This window comes from Pocillopora damicornis, chromosome 13 (assembly GCF_964200805.1).
Source record: "Pocillopora damicornis chromosome 13, jaPocDami1.2, whole genome shotgun sequence".
Classification (NCBI taxonomy): Eukaryota; Metazoa; Cnidaria; class Anthozoa; order Scleractinia; family Pocilloporidae; genus Pocillopora; species Pocillopora damicornis.
In genome coordinates this window covers 17046179-17069267 of record NC_142682.1, presented here as the reverse complement: position 1 = coordinate 17069267, position 23089 = coordinate 17046179, and the positions used below count along the sequence as shown (strand labels likewise).

The 23089-nt window shown below is 37.4% G+C and overlaps 2 protein-coding genes across 2 annotated transcripts; both read right to left on the bottom strand.

Annotated features, from left to right (window-relative positions):
- Nucleotides 1–65: 65 nt before the first annotated feature.
- On the bottom strand, nt 66–10175 carry LOC113681086 (LON peptidase N-terminal domain and RING finger protein 3). The gene is made up of 13 exons (XM_027198150.2): nt 9351–10175; nt 7696–7814; nt 7220–7342; nt 6553–6727; nt 5792–5879; nt 5339–5453; nt 5082–5102; nt 4832–4932; nt 4459–4629; nt 3483–3579; nt 3078–3162; nt 2580–2656; nt 66–2180 (listed from the first exon to the last, which is right to left on the bottom strand). Exons 1-13 carry the CDS (start codon nt 9919–9921, stop codon nt 1980–1982), a joined length of 1944 nt encoding a protein of 647 aa, XP_027053951.2. The 5' UTR covers nt 9922–10175; the 3' UTR covers nt 66–1979.
- Nucleotides 10176–11349: 1174 nt separating this feature from the next.
- LOC113681070 (uncharacterized) lies at nt 11350–19484 on the bottom strand. The gene is made up of 7 exons (XM_089191992.1): nt 19222–19484; nt 17521–17828; nt 16319–16519; nt 15246–15595; nt 14808–15082; nt 13664–13921; nt 11350–12883 (listed from the first exon to the last, which is right to left on the bottom strand). Exons 1-7 carry the CDS (start codon nt 19355–19357, stop codon nt 11661–11663), a joined length of 2751 nt encoding a protein of 916 aa, XP_089048118.1. The 5' UTR covers nt 19358–19484; the 3' UTR covers nt 11350–11660.
- Between the last annotated feature and the right edge of the window lie 3605 nt (nt 19485–23089).

The following is a 23089-nucleotide window of genomic DNA, read 5'->3' as shown; positions in this document are numbered from 1 at the left end:
TGATAGAAAAGATAATTGTGTTAAGTTATGAACTTGAAAGATGCACATGTCAAGAAATACAACACTTCCAGTGAGTGATTTTATTACACTTCCAATAATCAAGATTTACTGACAACACAATGCAATGCAAAGGATTACTTATTAAAAACTACTGTACACATAGCCTTAACTTAATCATTACAAACAATACAAGTAATACTGTGTAGTGTTGGATCAATGTCACTGTCTGAGCAACTGCACTCTTACCCCTCTGCTACCTTAACATCCTTTGCGACTTTTTATCAGTTGACTGTTGTTGGGTTAGGGGTGAGGTAAGTGTGTAATTGCTAAGATACTGACATGGAACTGTAAAAATTGACCTGCACCAGATTACCAGACTCCATGATGATCATCACCATTAGTATTATCATTGTCAACCTTATTATCAACTCAATGCCTTCACCAGCATCATTACCATGACCATCCTTAATTTAATTCTTCCATGCTGAGACCCATTTGCATTAATTAAGAATGGATTTTTCTTTATTTTGTCTCAGAAATGATCTTTTCAGACCGGCAAATATGTTTGAGGCTAAAGATTTTGATGAAAAGATACATCCAATGTCAAAGTTTATTTCATGTCCCTCAAATAATGTTTTCAGGCAGCCTCATTTGGAAGATGGAACTTTTGCAGTCTAATGTGAAATCACTCTTACTATGATTAAGTTGGCACTAAATACATTCTTACATTACACTCAGATGTCTCTGCTAGAAACACTAGAAATAAAAAAAATATTAACATTATATTATCTGGAGATTGAAGAATGTCATTATGATACAAGTATGATCTATTAAACTTTTGGCTATTTTCAGTTGCATTTTAATAAGAGTTCCCTACAGAACTAGTTAAATAATTCCCTTCAGGTGTACTGGTGGATAATGCCTACTATTAAAAGATCTATTGGTAAAAAGAACTGTTTCCTGGGGAGAAAAGCTGTGAAATTTTTACAGGATGATTTTTCTGCACATTTGAATGAGAACAATAAGTTAGTTTAAAAAATGACCTCAGAATCAGTGTTACACGGTTGATCTTGAGAGATTACAGTGATCAGTGTAATTGGTAAAATTAATTCACCATGAAAAAGTAAGGGTTATCCATTTGCCATCCAAATACTCCTCAGTGATCATGCAGGTACTTGTCTATTTGAAAACTGTCACAATAAGTTATTTACAAATTTTGAGAAATACAATTTAAAGTATGTTCTTCTTTCATCAGCTAAAGTCATATCAATGCAGACAGTAAAATAATATAACACGGCTAACCTAAACATTTACCCTATAGAGTTGTTAACAATTAACCCTTTGACTCCCAAGATCTGATTGCTATTCTCCCCTCTAGCTGCTAGACATTTCCTTCTAAATTGTTTCGAGGAATTTGGTATTAGATCAAGCAAAAACAACTTCTATATGATAAGTTTAAGTATTCTCCTTACCTGTTTTTCTAGAAAGTGTATGGATATTATGGGGAGAAGTTACCTATCAATCACTTCAAGGAGTTAAAGGTTTAACTAAATTAAGTTTATAAAGCCATGCAAGATTTTCTTCAGTAAAAAGTAGGTAAATTTGTGCCATCTTTGTGGCGACAAATTTTCCTGATATTCTGCTATGATGATGTAGCTGTATAAACTATAAAATTGTCAAGATATTTTAATTACAAATTTGGAGAAACGTAATTTTAAGTATGTTTTTCATTCATCAGGAAACTAAAATTAGATCTATGTAGACAATAAAATACTAAAACATGCTCATCCTCAAAATTAACCCGGAGGAGGAGTTTAAAATTAATTAAATTATGTCTCAGCTGTCCAAACTTTGCTGCAGTACAAGTTGGTAAGTTTGTGCCTTTGTTGTGGCAACAATGAACAGCTGTATTATTTACAAAAATACTCATAACATATTCTAATATCAATTCATAGGATCATTGGTTAAATTCCTTTCATTTATGTTTGCATGGAGGAGATTATCTGTTGTAATTTTTCAAGGCGTTTTTTCAATGAGGACATGGAAATGAATTCTAGCTGTTCATCAAGGGGCAGTGGACAAACAGAAAGAAACCACCAAATCCAAACAGGTCCCTGAGGTAGATTCTGAGGCTCTGCATCACAGCTTGGCATTTCTGAAAACATGTTTATAATCCTTCTCTAAATGGGACAAATTGAAAATAAAACATGATTATTAATACCACAGACAAACAATAGCTGTCTTTGATAAACTTTCATATATTTATAGTAACAACTATCATATAATCATCATAATTGTTGACAGTGTCACTGAATCCCATTATTTCAAAATACAATTTCTTCATTTTTGATTAATTGGGAGTAACATCAATGGTTTTAGATATCATTAATAATAATAATAATAATAATAATAATAATAATAACAATTGCCATAATCATTTAATTTTTTATCAAAATTTTCATCATTCTCATTGTTCATTTATTTCCTTTTTTTTCTTTTTGGTACATCAGTATTTTACCGTATAGAGATCTTGAGGTACAGCCCTACAAATGAGGAAAATTCTTTAATTTATGTCTTACCCTTGGAAGGAGTGGTAGATTATTAAACCAAGATTTTGTTTCATCATAAACTTGTCGATGAAGAGTATTTACATGTTCTGAAGATAATAAGATATACAAAGGGTTAATTATAACATCCAAGATTTATTTCTAGAGTGCGAAGTTAATATGTCATAGGGGTAACTGGAAGATTTAAATTCTTGCCATTCATAAAAACACTGTACAATGAATATAGTAGCACAGTTCTCTTACTTTTAAGTGACATATACATGCATGACAGATAAATTAATCCTGTCCATTTTTAACTTCCCAGATATGAATGGTAATTCTCTTTTTCAGTTACAGAATGTTTTGGCAGTAAAATAGTTAGTAAACAAAGGCATAACATTGGAAGGGTATCTTTAAGCTGATGCAGTTTTCCTTTCTCATGACCTGCTTCTCAAAAGATGTTCTGGCAGTGAGAGGAGAAATTACAAGTTGACCATTTCTGCAGTTTTAAAGGGTTGCCTATATAGTTACCAAGTTCTTCCTCTGGAATTGTTTCATCCTTGATCCATTCTACTTTAGCAGTGTGGTATCCATTTTGCATTCCTCTTTTAAGAACCTACATAAGCAAATAAAAGAAAGTTCAAATTCATTTTCCAATTCATTGAATTTAATACAATTTAATACAAGTTAATACAAGTCCTATTTGAGTTTGAGATGATCAATGTAACTAATGAGGAATTTCTCCATATATAGGTGTTGTTCAAAGGTAGAAATGATCTTTAAATACACTATGACCATGGCAACTTAGAGTGACAAATCAACCTTGATTAAAATTATTTTAACTTGAAGTTGACATGTTAAACTACTAATTAAATAACAACCACCATGTCATAATGCATATTTATGTGTACAAGGAGAAAGAGATGAAACAATTACTTTAAAACGTCTTCCACCAACACAGTCAACAAAAGATCTTCCATCTGGAAGGTATTGCAAGTCTCTTATCTCAAGCATCACACCATAATCAGCAAAACTACAAAGAAAACCAACAATAATTAAAACAATCAGTAATGCTTCCATTGAAGACAAGAGCTTGGACTGGGAATGAAATTTAGGAACATTGTGCCCCTAAAATTGGATCAATAATTACTCTCCTCTTTCTTCAGGAGCCTCTAAACCTTTTTGCTCTAAAGATCTAGAAAGAATTAGTAATTCCCTTACTGTTTTCCATACAACTCTTATGATGTTAGTTCAGAGAATTTGACATTGGATCAACTAATAATCCCCTAATTTATATTTTTCTATATTCTCCTCACTTTTCTGCTTGATATTCTATTGATATTGTTAGGAGAAATTATGTCCTGGTTACTCAAGAGGAATATAAGCTAGTGGATTTGCTTAGGAGATAATCCTATCAGCCTACAAAATGTGGCTTTCTATAAAAACAGGCAGAAGTTCTGTTCTGAAGCAAAAAGAGATTGGGATGAAACACAGCTGCATTCCTTCAATCAGAGTGGTTAAAACTTGTTGTGTATCAGCAAAACTGCTGCCCACATCCATTTGCTTTTCTTCACTGGCAACTCTGCTTTCAAGTTCTCAGTAAGAGAAATAGGAATCAATCTTAAAACTCCAATATTATTAGGATGTATATTGAGTGAAAATGATGTAAGGTTCATCTGCAAATATCTAAACTTCTTCATAGTTCACCCTTTGATTTCTATAATTTTGGAGAAGAAAAGCCTCAAGAGGGCTGAAGATAACATTCAGGAGTACCTTAATTGAAACAAAAAAATTTGAGCCTTTCTTGATCTACAACTGTGCATCTGTTGTTAAATGATCTTCTTTCAATCTGTCTAACAGCAATGTTAATATTAAGCTAACAGTCATCCACAGCACAAGGGTTTGGTCTTACCCTTTCTCTTCATCATGCAGACACATGCCAAACTGCTGTGACCCTGATTCCATGCATTGCCTAACCATCAGACGATACCGAGGCTCAAAGATATGCAAAGGGCATGGCTGGGATGGAAAGGCTAAGGTGCATACAAAAATAGGCACATCTTCTGTAGTGTCACTTGCCACACTGTTGGAAATATAATGAAAATAACTATGTTATTAGTAATTGCAATCTTGTGAGTTTTCTTGAAAACGAAATCTAACTAAAAATCAATAGTCTAAGAGTTTACAATTGATAATTTGATCTACAAAGTAACAAAGGGTTTTGTGTCTGGTAACTATCACGAATGACAAAAAAATTATCAAAAAAAATTCGGTACAAACTTCACCTGGCTAACTTTTCCATTTCTTCTTCGTGTAGTTTCTTCCTTTCTGCAAACTCCTCTGGTAAAGCAGTTTCTACAAGCCTGCTTATGGCAACTGTAACAGTCTGTTGAGACATGTTGGCCTTAGCGAGCGTCACAAGTATGATCTCTTATGTATAGTTAAGCAATGCTATTTAAATCTTTCACTTCCTTTTAATGCATTCTTTAAAATATGACTGACATTTAAATTATCTAATCCGTGAGCAGTTCTCACCTGATTTCTCTCAGCAAGAAACTGAAATATCAAAACAAAGATAAAACATACAATTAGGATACAATTAAAATACAATAAAACTAAATTAATAAAATATTTTCACCCCATAGTCGTGAGCCGCAGTGGTATAATAAGTTTATTGATACCTTCATTATATAAAAATCAACTGCTATTACAAAGCAAAAAAAATGTAAGGTTTACATCATATGCTCTTGGAACAATAGCCAAGGAAAGATTATGGACAACACTTGCTACACCTTTCTCAAGGAAAATCTGCAAATTGGACAGGTTGGTCTGTGATCAAGATTGCAATTGAGGCAGGAACGACAAAATGCATGGCCACAGGGTGTGGTTACAGGTTCATAGAGCAACCTAAACAAAAAAGTAAAAGAAGATTTTGTTGTGAAAAATCATATTATTCAACCCTGAAGCTTGATGAATTGATTGTCACTTATTAGTGCCTAATTAAAAGCATTTGGAGAAAGTGAGGCCTGACCAAAGAATTCTCTTTGTTCTCAACATGTGGCTATGAAGCCTAATTGATATTGGTACCCAGTTGCATTATCTGTAAGTCATGCAATCAAGTAAGTTCAATATATTACTGGTGATTCTAAAACTAAACTATAATAATTCTAAGTATTACACACTTTAATTCCTTTGACAACAATTCAATTTGGAGCAAAGATTGTGCAAATTAGAAAAGATAATACCTGCAGCATAGTGTACATTCCACATCTTCTACGCAATATCGCTTGTCAAGTCGTAACTTTTTCAGGTCAGGCTCACCTTCCATTTCATCTGGAAAAAAAACAGAATGATTTCAGAATACAAATGAGGAAAAATACCTAGTAAGCTAGACTGGTTTACCTCTAAATAATATTAATGGACAGTTTTGATAGCTTTAAGCTTCTGGCTTCAGTTATTTGAAGAGAGGATACTGTTAACCCTTTAACCCCTAAGAGTGACTAGAATCTAATTTCTCCTTACAATATCACCCATGAATCACTCACTAGGTTCATGAGAATAATGGAAATGATCTGCAACTACAGAAGCTCTGGATTGTTGAGCTAATTCTCCTTGTCAGCACCTTTGGAAATGTATAGAGAACACTATGGAGAATATGCATACTGATGTCCGTGTGTAAAGGGTTACTAATAAAACCTGCACACTAGCTGATCAGAAAGAAAAGATGAAGGAAAATATCACAAGCAGGTTTTTAGTGAAAAACTCAACACAAAAAAAGCAAATTGCCCAATGCACAGGAAAATTCAAGTGTCCAAGTTGCCACTGATTTTAGTTTTGAGTCTGATTTGTTGAGAAAATGGCACAATGAGTTTTCTACGCCAATCACATAGCAAAGGCCAAACCAAAACAATCCTGTATTTAACTTTCCACATTCAATTGGAAATTTTTCTAACACAAACACTCAACATCACCACTTCCTGATGATCTATATCATGCAGTCACTTACCAGTGCCATTTTCTTCTTTACTTTGTTCTACTAGTTCCACAAGGCTTGTAAATCTGTGAAGAATAATGTTGTTGTTGTCTTCATCTGTGGAGGTACTGTCACTGTTTGCAGTTCTAGCCCGCTTTTGGCCTCGGCTGGAGCAAGAAATTCCTTCTGTAATCATCTCATGTAGAAGCTGTAAAATGAATGCAAAATGTGGCTGGTGAGGTAATTTTCTTTGATGAATGAAATTATGCTTATTGCTGCCAGAAGTTGATCGTTAGGAAAGAATAGATTTGGGCACAAGTCTTTCCTCAAATCTTTAAGAGACTATGTGTCCTTTTGGTGGCTGAAAACACTTTCTGAATCTTAAATGCAGTCCAACTTCTCTGGGAACAAAACAAATTGCATAGAAATAACAAAATGTAAACTAACTGCAAGCATTTTTGTTTTCTGAAGGATCAAAGTAGGTACTCCTTAGAATTGAGGCAAGATATGCCCATCAGATGCCACGATTTAAACTAGTATTAAGTTTAAAATGTTCAAACCAGTTTGATGTTTGTATTTTAGAATTCTCTCCAATGATGAATATGGAAAAGGATCAACAACATATAACAGTTTCACAGATTTAACATTTTAATCCACAGCTAAGTTAACCACATTATTGCTCAAGTTCCTTCAGCCGCACCTTTGCTATTGATTTTCTAACAGCTGGTTTTTCTGGGTCCCTTGCAAGGCAGTGCATAAAAGCCACGACTGCTTCAGCCTTTTTATTGAGGCCAAGCAGAGCACAGCCTTTCCTGTAGTACCCCTACAAGTTGAAAAAAAAAAAAATGGAAAGAGATACAGCTTTTTAGAATTGCATTAATTAACTAAGGCCTCCCTTTGCCTTCTGCTCACTGCCAAAATGAACATGAGATTGTTTGCAGGACACAAGAAGTTCTCTCCTCTTTCATCTATTATTTTTCATCAAATTTCTCCAATTCAACAATCATAAAGCCAAATATCCGCTGAAAAAGCAAAAAAAGTTGCAACACCACAACAGTTCATGGTTTGAACCTGGAAGTCTTCATGACAAGTTGCTCTAGTGGTTGTAACAGTTATAAACCTTTGATCCCTAAGAGTTAGAGAATGAGCACATCTCAAGGTTAATACAGCACTTGCCTTTGGCCATGTTGGCTGAAGTTGACAAGTCTTGTTGGCTCTGAGAAAACCCTCCTCAAAACGACCCAGTGAGATAAGAATACAGGCAAGGTTACTCTGAATCAAGTGGTCAGACTTGTCTGTAATAAGAATTAATTCAAAATAGGCATGTCATCAAGTCTGATCATAATAGGATATTGGTAAGGATGGACCTATACTGACAACAAATATTCAGTACCAATGATACAGAGGTCTGATTGGAAAAACATCAATACTAACGAAAAGTATTGGTGTTTTCAATTCTGCAAGTGACCTGTCTGCCCTTTGTCTTGCGCCAGTGTCCAACCCCTAACAGAGCGCCAAAAAACTCTGGCCTCGAGATCAGGAAATGAGCACCGCAGTGTTCAAGTCTAAGTAGCGGCATGTGAGTGCTGCAAGAGTGAACTCATTGATGACAAGGAGTTTCGACTTTATTACCTCCATAATGTGCTTTTAATTTTTTACTATCTCATTGATGATTTTGTAGAGTTCTAAACACTGCACAACTTGAACAGTGCAAGATAACCCTTAATTTCTTCAATCAAATCACTTATTTAACTCAATGACATCACAATATCGCTATGGATTTCGATATCGAAGAAAAAACATCAGTATCTACTTGATGTAGTATTGATTTCAAAAAATTGTATCGGCCCATCCTTACCAAGTGGCTCATCTTACAAACAGTCATCAAAGTTTCTGTGGTATTCAACAGCTAAGCAAATATGTAAAGTTAGCCCTTTAGCCCCTAGAAGTGAACAACAGCTAATTTCTTCTTGCAGTATTACGGCTTAGCCAAACATTAATGCTATTAAAACAGAGGAAATGAAGGCCAACCAAAGATTGTTTCGTTGTCAAACATGCTATCCCTGTGAGCACCGTGAGAAAAGTGTTGGAAATATCGAGGAGAATATCCATACCAATCGATGATAGGATTTAAAAAATATATTGAAGGGAAAGCAAACAAGAACAATACAAATTATGTATGCAGATCACAGTGCAAATCTAGAAAACAGTCTGTTTTCATAGAAAGAGGGAATTGTTCAACGATTGCATGATGAAGACACCTTTTCAAAACGGCTTCTTTCCTTTCTCAATTCCACGGACAAAAAGCGAAGATTATGCAAAACGCATCTTAATATAATTAACATTCAGTAACGTAACAGTTGTAGTTTCGTTTCTTGTTCTCGAATGGCAAAATAACATTTTTTTTTTTTTTGGAGAAACAGTTGACGTCGGGATCGAACTCATCAATCCAGTTTTTCTTTCAAATGGCTTTTATCGGCGACGATATGGATGGTTTCATTTTTTGAAAGAGCAACTTTAAAATGTTGCAGTAAAAATGTACCATTCAATTGAAACTCTAAAATTAGCACGTTGCGTCTTAACGCCATTTCAAGGGTAGACGATCACATTTCATATCACAACAGCTATAAAATGGCTATTAATGAAATTTTCAGGATGAGAGAAATTATCGACAACTGATATTTTTACTTCGCGCTATTATTATCGTTACGTAATTCATTTGCTCGACATTCTTGTTGTCATATGGTAGCTGTTCGCGGCAACACGAGCTCGATTCTACAGGTTGAAGAAATCCAATTTAAAATTATAGAGAGAGATACTTGAATACTTACTTAGTTTCTCTGCCTCGAGGTATTTCTCGATCGCGGCAAGGCTTTGCCTTTTTCTATGCAAATTGTTCCCCTCTAGACGCAACCGAGTTGCTCCCAATTCCTTTTCGAACGACTTCTCAAGGATGTCTTGCAAGATAACATTTGCCTTTAAAGACATGTTTGCAAACGAACTTTCACAATGTTCGCATTTCTTCGCCTCTTGTTTCTCCAAGCACAGTTTACAGAACGAATCTCCACAGGGAAGAGTAACAGGATCGCACAAAATACCCGTACAAATCATGCATTGCAAAATCGTGTCATAATCGTCGTTTGCCTCATATTTGTCCAGTTTGCTTTGTATGATAAGTGTCAAAGCGTCGACGAACTGAAGCAGACGATTGGGCTGAACTTTTCCGCTTTTGAAAGCCTCGCTGTAGATGGGCAACGAATCCATCAAACGTCCTTCTAGAACAAAACAATCAGCCTTCCCCAGCAGGTAATGAACTTTGCTTTTGTCTTTCCTGAGCAAGTCGTCGAACAATTCGTGAGCTCTGCGGAAGTTCCCTTTCTTCATTTCTTCCTCAGCTTCCATGATACCTTCGATGAGTTCAAAGTTGAATAGTACTGCTGGCCTTTTGAATGAAAAAGGCCGAAACTTTGATTCACGAGCGATGACATAACTTCCTACGCTGCATACTAGATCAGTACATAAACATGTGTTTTAATTGGTTCGCAATTGTTCTCTATAGGCCACACCTACAAAAGATCTGCTGTCCAGGCTCCCAAAGTTTACGCAAAAAGACTTTGGACACCAGTAAGAGTTGCTCTCTCAAACAGTTGTTGCATGTCTTAAGCCGGTGGCGTTAACCTTTATCAACACATTTTTTCTGACTTTTAAATGAGGTGATAAAAGGCAGTTGATAGTCGTTTGAATTCACCTCCTGACTGAAATGACCTCGCAAATATGATTGGCTAATTGGATCACGCTAAAAGGCCGGATGTAAATAGCATGAATACCTGATTAACTTTGAAATGTTAAACAGTTTTGAGATGAATATTCGAACAATACTTTGCACTTCCTTCGTAAGCATGATTTGATCATTCAGAGGTTTTGGCCTATTTCGGAAGTAATCAAGGATCAAGTGCACATTTTTGAGAGCACTTGCGTTTCTACTTTATTCGTTCTTCTTTTGTATTAAACTGCTATTGTAAATAAGCAATTCCCTTTGAAGGTAAAAGGAATGATAATAAGCTTCTTTTTAGCAACAGGGCATCGAGATTTAGTTGTATTTTAACCTGCGCGGAGCCTCTCGTTATTGGTGCTAGATTCAGTAAGGGCGCTTCTTTGTCTGCGAATAAGTTTAAGGCCTTAAGGCGCTCAAGCCACCGTCTGGAATTGAGCACTAATGAATGCCAGATCCCTTGTAGACGTCTCGTCTGCCCGCTTGTGTCAAACGTTTGTGCTGCAACGCCAAAGTCAGCACATTAGCCAAAGACCAGTTGTTTAAAACGTACAAACTTTTCATCTGATAGGTGCTCGCTTCATTTAAAAATTCCAACCTTGCCTCGGTGGGGATTTTGAGTCAGAACTTCCAAATCTTTCCTGCGGATAAACGTGTTTATCTCTACTGTGAAGTGTTTAAAGGTAAAATTTTTCACTCTAGCGATCAGATGGCTCGGAAGAAAGGGCATACAAGAAAGTCACGGTCGCTAATCTTGCCTTTTACAAAAGAAATGACGTTCGAATCTGGCCCTTGGGTGGGACATCTCAACACAAAAGTTCAAATGCCCAAGGGATAGGTGTTGAAGCTTCGAATCGATCAACGCACTAGTCTTACATAACTTTTCAAGTATTTGTTATAAAGTCAAGTTTATAGACAGGTTATTTATGCTCTAGATGTTTCTCATTGAAGGCCCTGAGGTGTAAACTGGGTAATCCTTAGGGAAACGTAACGTAATGTAATGTAACGTAATGTAACGGCACGACACGAATAGGGAATGACACGAATAGGAAACAAAATTAAGTGCAGAAGAGGATTGTATATTATTACTTCTTTACTGGCGTACGAGCTCTAAATTCCCTGTTTGTGAGACTTCTTCACGTTAAGTCACCATTCATCTTTTGGTAACAAAATAAACTTACTACTTGCTGAAAATGGTGAAGTGTGAATAAGCGCACAAACTCGAAAAAAACGCCAACTTCGAATAAGCGCCCACTCGCAAGGCCCTAACGTGTAACAGGCGCGCAGAACGCTCGATTGAATAAATACAGTGTCATATATTAAGTATACTGGCACGACAGGTGCTTCCTAGAAGGAATAGTACCGCTGTTTAGATAAGTAAACAAGCTTTGGATTCTGCTTGTGTGGAGCTATTTGAACCGTCCACTTCACCTCCATCCACATTAAAATGGACATTCTTGTGCTCTTTTGGAGACACTGGCTCGTTGCTTCCAGCCTCCACTCCGTGTTCACTAGGGCCAGGCTGATCACAAGTATTTTCACTTTCGTTGCTGATGTCATTTCGATGAAGTTCTACTCCATTTGATTCAATTTCTTCAGCCATGGTATCGTCAGTGTTAACTTCTGGCTTCACTTCAAGTTCTTCAGTATTTCCGGCTGGTTTTAAATCGTCCATATTGGTCTCTATCTTAATTCCAAAAGCTGCTTTCCACGACACCGCTAAACCGTCCTCTCGTTGAAGTGCCATCTGTACCCGCCTCCATTTTTCCTCCACCTCGTGAACATTCAATAAAACTCGATTATCAAGATCCAAGTCCTTGCTCTCATCTCCTAAGAGCCTCTCAGAAATTGAAAAGGCGGCGCACCTCAGACAAAACGCGAGATCTACATCTATGTCGTTTCCGTGTGCCAGCCTATGGACCTCATTTTGCAAGGCCTGATCTAAAACTTTGCACGCCCATCTGTAATCGTTGCATGAAAATTCACTTGGGATGAGATGGACGTAAGAGGGCTTCGGAGGAACTACACCTACTGGGACAGGGAACAGCACTCGTCGCGAGGAACCACGGTTTCGACAAATGGCAATATTAAGTTCTTGAACAAGTTCGTTCGATGTCAAGAAAGCCGACGACAAGAGCGGCACAATCACGCGGGCCACGTCCAAAGACTGCACTCTTGAGAAGTCTTCTGCTTTAGGTTCACTAATTTTTAACGAGGGAATTTTCTCGAGAAGTAACTGCTTCAATACCATCGCTGATTTTGAATCTCCTGATGCGAAACTCAGTGCCACATCACAAGTAGCTGAACTCGAAGATTTCAATTGTGATGATGTAGAACTTGATGATGTCACTTCTGTTGATGTGTTGTGCGTTGACGGATCTACACCAGCCTGCTGTCCATCGACAGACGTGGCTGCATCACTGGTATGACTCGCCCTTAAGGAATCCTCGTCGTTGGAGGTCGTGAGATTTACAGGCTTACTAAGGACACCTGAACGAAGCACAAACACTGATTTCCTGTGGTGCTCCATGGACGATTCCAGCGTGAGACTTTCTTTCTTCAGGTCTTGCACCCGTTGGGCGTTATTGGCACCTATGAAAATAAAGCGGTTACCAAGCTGCATGGAAACAAGGTTTGCGAAATGGAAAACAGGAAATATAAGCTAAAACTCTGTTTACAAACACCAAACCCACAGATGTTTAGTGACCTAATGCTCAGTGCGCTGGACTCCTGTTCGAGAGGTCTGGGTTCCACACCTGGCCGGGTCATTGTGTTGTTTACTTGGGCAAAACACCTCACTATCACAGTGCCTCTCTCCCCTCGCGAGTTTAAATGAGTACTGGCAAGTTGTCAGGGAAGCCTGATGAAATAATGCTGGGGGAACCTTGAGAGGGACTGGCATCCTATGAGGGGAGGGGGGGGGGGGCCCGCGGGCAACAGTAATACTCCTAGTCACTTCATGCCATGAAAACCGAAATAAGCTTGGGGTGAATGGGCCCATTGGCTCGAGTACAGGGTTAATCATGACAATGAACATAAAATTATTGAAAAAGGTAGAAGGTAAGTTAATAGATAGACCTAATTATCAGTTACTTCGACGCTAATGAGGAAAAGCTTAAGCATAGAGGTCCTTTAACCTCGAACGATGGTCTACATACCAGGCGCTCGGAAGAAGGCAAGAAAGACGCACACAAAAGGGAGAGAAGAGAGCAATACTGATAATGAGTCAATCCTTGCTTGGGGCGGTGTAGATCTGGCACCCTCTACACAAGCTACTGAAACAGTAGCAAAATGGAAGACTTTCTCTTCCATGAAGCGTACATTTCCTGCTACAATTAAAAAAATTTCGACAGCAATTGTAAATTCACTCACCTTTCAGTCTGTTGACCAAGTCAGTACACACCGAAGAGAGAACTTGGTCCGCGTCCACTTCCGGAGGGGTACAGTCTACAGGGAGGGGCTGTTCACACCACAAAGGAAGTTTCTCCACGGGTTCCACCAACACACTCACCAGATCCATCATACTATCTTTATCCATAAACAAAGCGTGTGAAAGGCAGAATTCCTCATAACAGACTCTAGATTTGATGTAGTCAGGCGACAACAGGGCAATGGTACTTCTGGACGCATCTAGGAATAAAAGAGAGAGAAAAAGTGTTCAAGTAGAACTAAGGTAACGGTCGAGTATTACTACAACGTTGAAGATGTATCTCAAGTTCTTATATCAACTTAGGTAATTAAAGAGATGCGCGCGCTCTGATTGGTCGAGGATTGCCTCATATCTCGCTGTAGTCACCTCGCTCCAATGCTTTACCACTAAGCACAGAGACTCTACGGCGAGTAAGGTCTATTACGAAGTTTATATGACACACGTCCTGCATATTGCTAGGAGCAGCAATGTCGATAGCGTCATATTTGCGCTCTTACCGCGCTCACGTGGAGTCTCTGTGGTTCAGTGGTAGAACATCAGAGCGCGGAATCCGAAGGTCTGAGGTTCGATTTCAAAAGGGAACTCAGAATTTTTTCTTTGTCCCACGCTCGAGACAAGACGAAAAACATCTTTCTCAAAACTTTCTATCTCTCTCAATAATAATAATAATAATAATAATAATAATAATAATAATAATAATAATAATAATAATAATAATAATGACTTTATTGGATAACACAATTACTGGTAGAACCAGTAGTTCTCCTTGTGGTCCACTAAAACTTCAAATTCAAATAGCAAAAATACGAAGTAAAAATACAGTTAAAAATTAAGAATTAATTAAAAAAATTCTGCTTATAGTAAAATTATCAACTCTGGAGTTCCAATCTATATATTTCTTGTATAGTTGATTTTTAAATTTACAAAGGGAAGTGAGACCCTATAGTGATCATGTAATCTATATGGCTATTCCAATTAAGATGCTTGTCTATTTTCACACCAAGCAGCTTTTCGTTGACGGCCTCTTCGATTTCAGTGCCTCTTAATTATTCTATTTACAAATTCAATTAAAAGTTTCTTTCTTACCCAGTGAGTTGTACAGCTTTTGCTGCCAAGATGTTCCAGTATTCAGACCAGATGTATCAATAAAAATCTTTAACTCTGGATCAAGAGACGTAAGGGTTTGTAGCACTTTCTCCGCGTGAGCTTTGTTCTGATGTGAGTATGAAATGAACACATCATAATTTAAGGTTTCAATGGTCTTGGTCTCCGTCACACCAGTTAGAACATCTTCTTGCGGCCTCTTCAACGAATTTGCCACATGATGACTGGCTGCTTTGATCTTTTCTGTGTCCTTTTGCCTAAAATAAAAGTGCAAAGACAAGAGAGCAAACTTAAGTACTGTTTAAGTGTGCATTTTTCAGCATGATTGGGTACATAGAAAAGTTGTAAATTAAAATGAGAGGATGATATTTTAAGTCTGTGCTTATGTACTCCTACTATAAGCAGTAATCGGTAACATACCTACAGTCTTCATACTGTATAAGACTCATATATGTTGGCATATAGTCCATTGAGGTGATGTAAAACGGAGCCAGAACTGTTTCTTGCGATCGTCTGTTTATACACAAGGCCATGTTGTATTGTTCTATACAACTCTCTGTCTCCAAGTAACCTGGACTTAACAGAGCAATGACACGAGCACACTTGCTCATGATGTTAAATATCTCCTCTTGCCAAGAATCATCATCATTTAGCTCTTGGAAATCATGAAACACTTTGATTTTTCTCTCAGTTCGTAAAAACTTTGCAATGTTCAGGGCAGTTTGGTGGTCTTTGGGACAATGGGACATATAAACATCGTAGATGATCTCCTACGGAACATCAAGGAAGATCCAAGTTATCATAATGATTGCAAATAATGAGTCAAGGAAATGAATACTGAAGGAAAAAGACAAATGATCCAGTCTTGTGTTGGTTCCAAAAGAGCCAAGTTGTTTGGAACCAAAGTTACCTCCTGTGAAGGGGATGATGGCTTTTTGTTATAATCATTAATAATAAATATATCACAACTAATAAATTTTAGCATTGCTGATCACTTAGGAAATTTAGCTTAATTATTTTGTAGTTTGTGTTGAGGTGAGCGGTAACTCATAACCCCTCCAAGATAAGTAAATATCATTTGAAGATATTTTCATTAAGAATTAATGTACAATTGGAAAGAAAACTCAGCTAGGATGACAGACGGGGGTAAATCAGCCTACCTCCTTAACCCTTTAACTCCCAAGATCTGTTTGTTTATTCTCCCCTTCAGTTGCTACACATTTATATGTCCATAAGTAACAAAGATAACAACTTCTACCTGATAAGTTGGAGTATTCTCATTACCTTATTTGCTGGATGATATATGAATATTATAAGGAGAAGTTATATGGCAATCACTTTTGGTAGTTAAAGGGTTAAAGGTCTCTTCCGTGCAGATAAGCAGGGAGTGGAAACATATCAAGAAAATGAGAGTATCATTTAGCAATAAACCGAAAGTTACCCATAATTTATAGTTCTTGTTAAAAATATCTTTTACATAAAGTTTTACTAACCTGTACAGATGTTAATTCTTTGTCTCCATAAGTGTCTTTCAGCTTTTGAAAGCTTTCAAAGAGTGGCTCATGTGACTTGTCAGGCTTTGTAGGATTTCTTGAAAACAAAACAACTTTCAGGGTCTTCAATTCTAGGCCAGTCTTGATCCATTGTATTGCAGAGTTCATTATGAGTCTTAACATCAGTGCCTTAGAGTAGCCCTTTATGAAGATAATGAAAAAACACTTGTAAGTTTTAGTTGTGTGTACATCCCGAAACAATATCACAATTATTATTAATAACTACTTCTTAATTCTCAATCTGAGCAATTTGCACCCTTTGAGGCGAAGAAGACAGCCTGACATTAGGAGAGAAGGAGGATCACATTCTCTACCCTATAGTGTATGTTTAATATAAGGGGAACAAATGGGACTAAAAAAAATGTTTAACCTTTTAACTCCCAGATTAAATTTGTAATTCTCCTTACTGTTAACCATACAATTCTTAGAACGTTAGTTGAGAGAATTTAGCATTGGATCAATTAATTATCCCAAATTGATATTTTTCTTTATTCTCATTATCTGGTTGATATTGTATTGATATGGTAAGGAGAAATTCTGTCTTGGTCACTCATGGGAGTTAAAGGGTTAATAGGTAAGTGTTAACAACTGGGTTAAAAATGTAAATTAGCCACCGTAAAGGGTAAAAAAGCTGTCATTTTGAGCGTTAGCCCTATTGCTCTGATGAAGGGCTAACGCTCAAAACGTCAGCTTTTTTACCCTTTTATGGTGGCTAATTTACGTTTTCAACCCAGTTGTTAACACTAAATTACCTCTTATACTCTCCCACCGACGCAGCTCCACAGTTTCTTTAGAAACTTACCCCTTTATTAAAGGGTTAATAGTTTGTCTCAGGGTGTAAGAGTTAGGCTAATCAATTGGATATTGATTGCAACACTTCAACTGCTATATACTTCTAGACTTCATTGTTAACACATACTCCTTGTCAGTACCATGATGAGAAATATATGGAGAACAGTATAGAGAATATGCATACTGATGTTAAAGTTAAGAGAGATTGAGAGAAGAGCAGGAAGCACAATCACAGGTAACGATTTCCTACTTTCATACAAGGAATCTGGAATATTAGCTTGATACACTGTGGGTCAAAAATCTTTCCTCTACAAATCAAAACTACTCCAGAAGAAGCTGAATTAAAATACCTGATCCCCAGATGCAAGGAGAGGCATTATCACTGACCCACCCTTGGAATCCTTCCCACTAAGAATTGGTATGAGACATCTAAACACAGCCCCCACTACTTTCGGTGGTGAGCTTCCACGGCTGCCAAATCCCCCCTCAAAACAGAGGATCCTTCTGAAACTGTGCCGTTCATGAAGTGGTTTGGACCACCAACAGAAATACTGTTTACGAAGGTCTTCTTCCTTGTCCTGCGAGAGATTACGCACACTGATGCCAAGATTGATGGAAAGAGCTCCTATTAGAGAACTAGGTGTGGGGGAGTAGTCACCTGTAAGAAAAAGTGGGTTCTATTTAATTCTCTCTTCTATCTGCTATACATTCCCTTGTAAATTAGTCATAAGAACCCAGTGCTAGATCAAGATCGCAGCTTCTACCTGATAAGTTTGAATATTCAGTACCTGTTTGTGGAATAATGTATGGATATTCTAGGAAGAAGTTTCATGTTAATTGCTTTAGGGGTTAAAGGGTAGACCAAGATCGCAGCTTCTACCTGATAAGTTTGAATATTCAGTACCTGTTTGTGGAATAATGTATGGATATTCTAGGAAGAAGTTTCATGTTAATTACTTTAGGGGTTAAAGGGTAGACAAATAGATTCCATGTTGCTGATTGTATGTTCAAATAAAGCAAATTGATGGACAGAGGACAAAACTTTTGATGCTTGTTAATTAAATCCATTTTGCCAGATATGGGACTGGGCATTATGCCCCAATCAATTTGAAGATTCAACATCCCCCATTGACCCCTACCCCTCCCCCCAGTGGTTACTTGAAACATTTAAGAGACAAGTAGTAGCTCCTTCCCTTGTCTCAAATAACCACAGGCAGACCATTCAGCTTCCAAATGCTGTTTGAACAGTGAATTTACAATGAATCTATTGAAGCACTGGCTACATATCCAGCCCTAGCTCAGTTTGAACACTTGTACAACTTACAGGAATTTCAACCCACAGATCTCCTTTAATTCATAATTCTCCTTGCTGTCTGTCATGTAGTTCTTTAGACGTTAGTTAGGCAAGTTTGGTATTGGATCAACAACTAATCCCCAAAATTACCTTTTTTAAAATTTTTATCACTTGTGTGCTGGTGATTGTATTGATTGTATTGTAAGGAGAAGTTCTATCTTGCTCACTCATGAGTTAAAAATGTTTGATGTTGTAATGATTCTATAGTTCTTTACTTCTATAATCATAGCTCTATATTTCTATATTACTCTATAATTCTAAAACTTTTGAATTCTGCCATCCTAAACTAAAATTCTACTTTGCTTTGTATCGAGCGTTATCAAATAACTGCTTGCTCATTAAAACAATATTAATTTTGTACATCTTAAGTCTTCAAAATAATCTTCAAGATTCAAAAACCACAGTGGCGTTACTGAAGCGATTAGAGCTGGTAAATATGTGATGTTTTTTTTTCCACGAAAGAATCTAAGCTGTTTTTTATAAAAGCTTATCTGGATATTTGATATGTGGGCGACGTGACAAACATCTTAAACATCTCCTTTGCATTAAACATCTCTCATTTAAAGGTCTTCATCGACTCGTTATCACATTATCAACTTACAGAGCATATGTACTGACATCGAGCATTTGGAGCTCGAAATCGCCTAAAACTCTTCTAGTGGTCTTGTTGACCTTCTCTGTTTACATCGCACCTCACCTGGGAACGCAGAAACAACCAAAACATTGACTTGTTCTTCCTTCGACAGCTTCGTGATGTCTCCGATACACAACTGAATACTGCTTACTCCGCTTGAAGTTGTTAGCGATATCGTGTCGTGAACAATCAGCGACATTTTGGCTAAAACTGTGTTTACATCCCATGTACATGTACCTTTCCGCCGGCCCTTATCCGGAGAAGTTGTGTCGAGTTCTCTGGTCAGAAAGCATATTGATCACATGGGTTATTTAAATCGGCATACTTAGATACCGCCAATCACAAGGCGCGGCATAATTGATGATTATTGAATGATTATTCCGACGACAATTTATTGCATGAGGTGCCTGTGGCATATCACGGTAAAAATCCGGCCTCTGTTTCTTTTTCGGTGCGTGGACAAATTTCAAAGCCAGCCAAATAGGAATACGTAAAATCTTTATCAATTTTTTACCTAGGATAAACATTGGCAGCTGGATTGATTAGAGGCGGAAGATATTAATCGTGTGCTTTTCTGACAAAAGAAAACCTGTGAAATTCACTTCTGCGTATCTTATATTTCATCCAGTCAAAAGAAAAAAACAGCGGTAACATTAAGTGCGTTCTGAGGTATTTTCGTTCCGAGGCAGAAAAAAGCTAGAGAACACTGTGTAAACAAAGATCATTGCATTAGAATGCAAATGTATATTGAGCCATCGTGAGGCGATAAGTGACAGAATTTGAAAATAGTGGAATTTGGTTCGTGCAGGCGAAGTAAGATTTTGATTTCAGCGGCTACATTTGACGAATTTTGCAAACGGAAATTTGATAGAGATCAGTAGGTGGTGTTACAGTTTGTTTCAGAAAGTCCAAAGGTTTTTGAGCTGCCACTCTCCACTATTTTCAGCTACAAAAACAGTCACGGTTTTTTTCAACACTAAGATTTTCTACAGCGATTTCTTCGGCTGATCAAACTGACTTATCATAGTAGTTTACAATAGCTGCACAGTTCCTTTCAATGCTATGCACAGCACAGGCGGCCCAAGCTCACGTCTCGAGAAAAAGCCAACGATGAATTCATGAACGCGTCACGCGTTGTGTGACTCGGTGTTAAGTTACGGGAGGAACCGTTGTTGAGTAAGTTTTTATTGATTTTACGTGTAAAATATTCAGATTTCGAAATATTTATCGTTATAAATCGACCATATTTCGTTCCCCATACTATGCCTTATAACGTGTTCAAATTTTGAACGGTTCCTCCCGTAACTTAGCACCGAGTCACACAACGCGTGACGCGTTCATGAATTCATCGTTGGCTTTTTCTCGAGACGTGAGCTTGGGCCGCCTATGTGCACAGTAGCCAACGCATCCCACGGTGACGCCTTTAGGCGTCTTGTATTGGTAATACGACCGAGTGGAGTCAAATAATGAAAATTAGTAAGAATTGTAGAATTAGTCGAATTATGAAAGAAAGGGAAACTTTGTATTAAAAGATTGATTTAAACTACAACTTTGAATGCGATTGGTTGATTTAAACTACAACTTCGAATGTGATTGGCTTACTGAACTGTCAGCTAATAAACTGTCCGATAACAACTTGGCCAGTGGAATTAATGGAAAAATAAGTTTTAAAACCAATCACAATCGAGGATGATTAGTGAAAATAAAGAATTTAATTCACCAATCACATTTGAGGAATTGTAATGGTTATGATTAATAATGGTAATAGATCCGAGTGGAGTCCAATTCGGTCAGTAATCGTTCGAGTGATTAACAAAATCGGACTACCGTCAAGCGGGAGTCCGATTTGTTAAACACAAGTATCGTACCACGAAATCCTGTCACCAATCATCAAAACTATGACAAAATTTGAGAAGGAAACCAGACATCGCATATATTTTGTCTCACTTAAATATTACTTTGAGTTGGAAGATGTCAATTTAAAACATTAAAAAAAAACAATAATTATATATATTTTTCTTTTCTTTCTTTATTCCATCATAAGATAAAACTACATATCTTATGTTACAATGAATTGAAAAACTACAGAAATCTACATACATATTATGAATTAAAAAGTATATCATCACAATAAATGGAGCTTAAATATCAACCTATTTACAAATGTGTTCATAAAGCGCTGTGTATTAATTTTCGGGCGCGCGCAGCCTTTTTTCCTGAGATTGTGTAGATATGTCTTTTGGACAGGAATGATATCTTTCAGGGGGTGGCAATCCGTTGATTTTAGTTTCTTCAAAATGTTTCTGTCTTGTTTGTTTAAAAGGTTCTTGATAAAGACTGGAAATGAGATAAAACCGCGTTTATGACATCGGTCTAAAAAATTTTGTACAACCGTAAGATCGGACTCAGATGCCCCATAGACTGAAAGTGCATAGCTAAAATTAGCCAAAACAATCGATATAAAAAGATGATCAATCTCTGCCTGAGAGTAATGTTCCTTTCTCAATGTTCGTAGGACTTGTAAACACTTGTTTGCTTTGACAAGCTTAGTTCTTACATGCTCATCAAATTTTCCATCACTCTGTAAAGTTACTCCTAGTAGAACGAGGCTATTACATTGGGGAATATCATTAATTGGAGAGTAGAGTACATTATGATTTTTCTTTCTAACAACCAGCTCTTTACATTTGCGAGGGTTGCAGACCATTCTATTGTCTTTACACCATGTTAAGAACTGTCCTACTAAGTCGGCAGACGGGTCACTATTCCTAGTGATAGGCGAAAGAATAGTGGAATCATCGGCATATTTAAAAAGCACAGGGCAACCATTAAAAAAAATCTCCAAATCGTTCAAAAATATATTAAAAAGATACGGTCCGCTTACACTACCTTGTGTGGTTCCTCTATTGACAAGTTTCCACTGTCCCAAAAAATTATAACTAACAACACGTTGTTGTCTTGCATAGAGGAAACTATGATACCAATTGATAATGTACGGATTTAGAGGTAGCTGTTTCAGTTTGGCAGACAAAATAGCATGGTTCACAAAATCGAAAGCCTTACTGAAGTCCATGGTAAAAATTCGCACTGCGCCATAGTCACTACTATCTAAATACTTGTATTTCTGGTGCTGGATAGCGAGCAAGGCATTTGTGCAACTACCCGCCTGTCTATATGCAAATTGGGTGTGGCTCAGGTTGCTCTCAATGACTGACTGTGCTTGTGTACGATACACGACCTTCTCAAACAACCGGGCAATAACGGGAGTAACATTAATACCACGGTAGTCTGAGTCCTCTATAGGCATGTTCACTTTGGGGAGAGGATTAACATTTGCCCTTTTCCAGGAGTCTGGCCATGTATGAGTAGACAGCGACAGATTCCAAACGTGAGTGACGATTGGTGTGAGTAGCTCAGCACAGTCTTTCCAGATCCAGTACGGGAGGTCGTCTGGTCCCGTTGCGGTTTTCTTTACATGAACTAAGGTATTCCAGACACACCGCTCAGATATTTTCGGGGGCTTTACACTGTCCGGGATATCCATATCACTAGGTCTAACGTAAGTGTCATCATAGCACAGGTTGGCGAAGTAGTCGTTCAGACGAACTAGAGAGTTCTTGTCCAAATTTATCAACGATGACCTGCGACGCTGCGATAGGGCGTCCACGCCCTTCCACCACTCACCGCTACCAATGGCAGCCAGTTTTCTTCTGTTCTCGGTTATCAGCTCAGAAATGCGCTTATTAAATAAAGACAGGCGTTCCTTATTCTTTAAAGATATATGGGACTTAGTCCTCAGCATACACTTGACTAATGGGGACATCCAAACTGGGTCACGCGATAACATGCGTACAGATTTTTGCGGCATAAACTTATTCATCACTGCATATTCTTAGATCTATTTTAGCGTATGGAAAGTATACGAAACAAT

What these genes read in the sequence shown, in the direction of transcription:
- LOC113681086 (XM_027198150.2), bottom strand. Translation starts at nt 9,921, where the DNA reads ATGGAAGCTGAGGAAGAAATGAAGAAAGGGAACTTCCGCAGAGCTCAC. An exon ending in TAAAGAAGAAAATGGCACTG is followed by an intron (nt 5,880 to 6,552) that starts GTAAGTGACTGC and finishes TTTTTTTTCCAG; the next exon opens with ATGAAATGGAAGGTGAGCCT. An exon ending in TTGGTGGAAGACGTTTTAAA is followed by an intron (nt 3,163 to 3,482) that starts GTAATTGTTTCA and finishes TTGCTTATGTAG; the next exon opens with GTTCTTAAAAGAGGAATGCA.
- LOC113681070 (XM_089191992.1), bottom strand. Translation starts at nt 19,357, where the DNA reads ATGTCGCTGATTGTTCACGACACGATATCGCTAACAACTTCAAGCGGA. An exon ending in TCCTTGCATCTGGGGATCAG is followed by an intron (nt 16,520 to 17,520) that starts GTATTTTAATTC and finishes ATCTTCATAAAG; the next exon opens with GGCTACTCTAAGGCACTGAT. An exon ending in ATACAGTATGAAGACTGTAG is followed by an intron (nt 15,083 to 15,245) that starts GTATGTTACCGA and finishes CTTTTATTTTAG; the next exon opens with GCAAAAGGACACAGAAAAGA.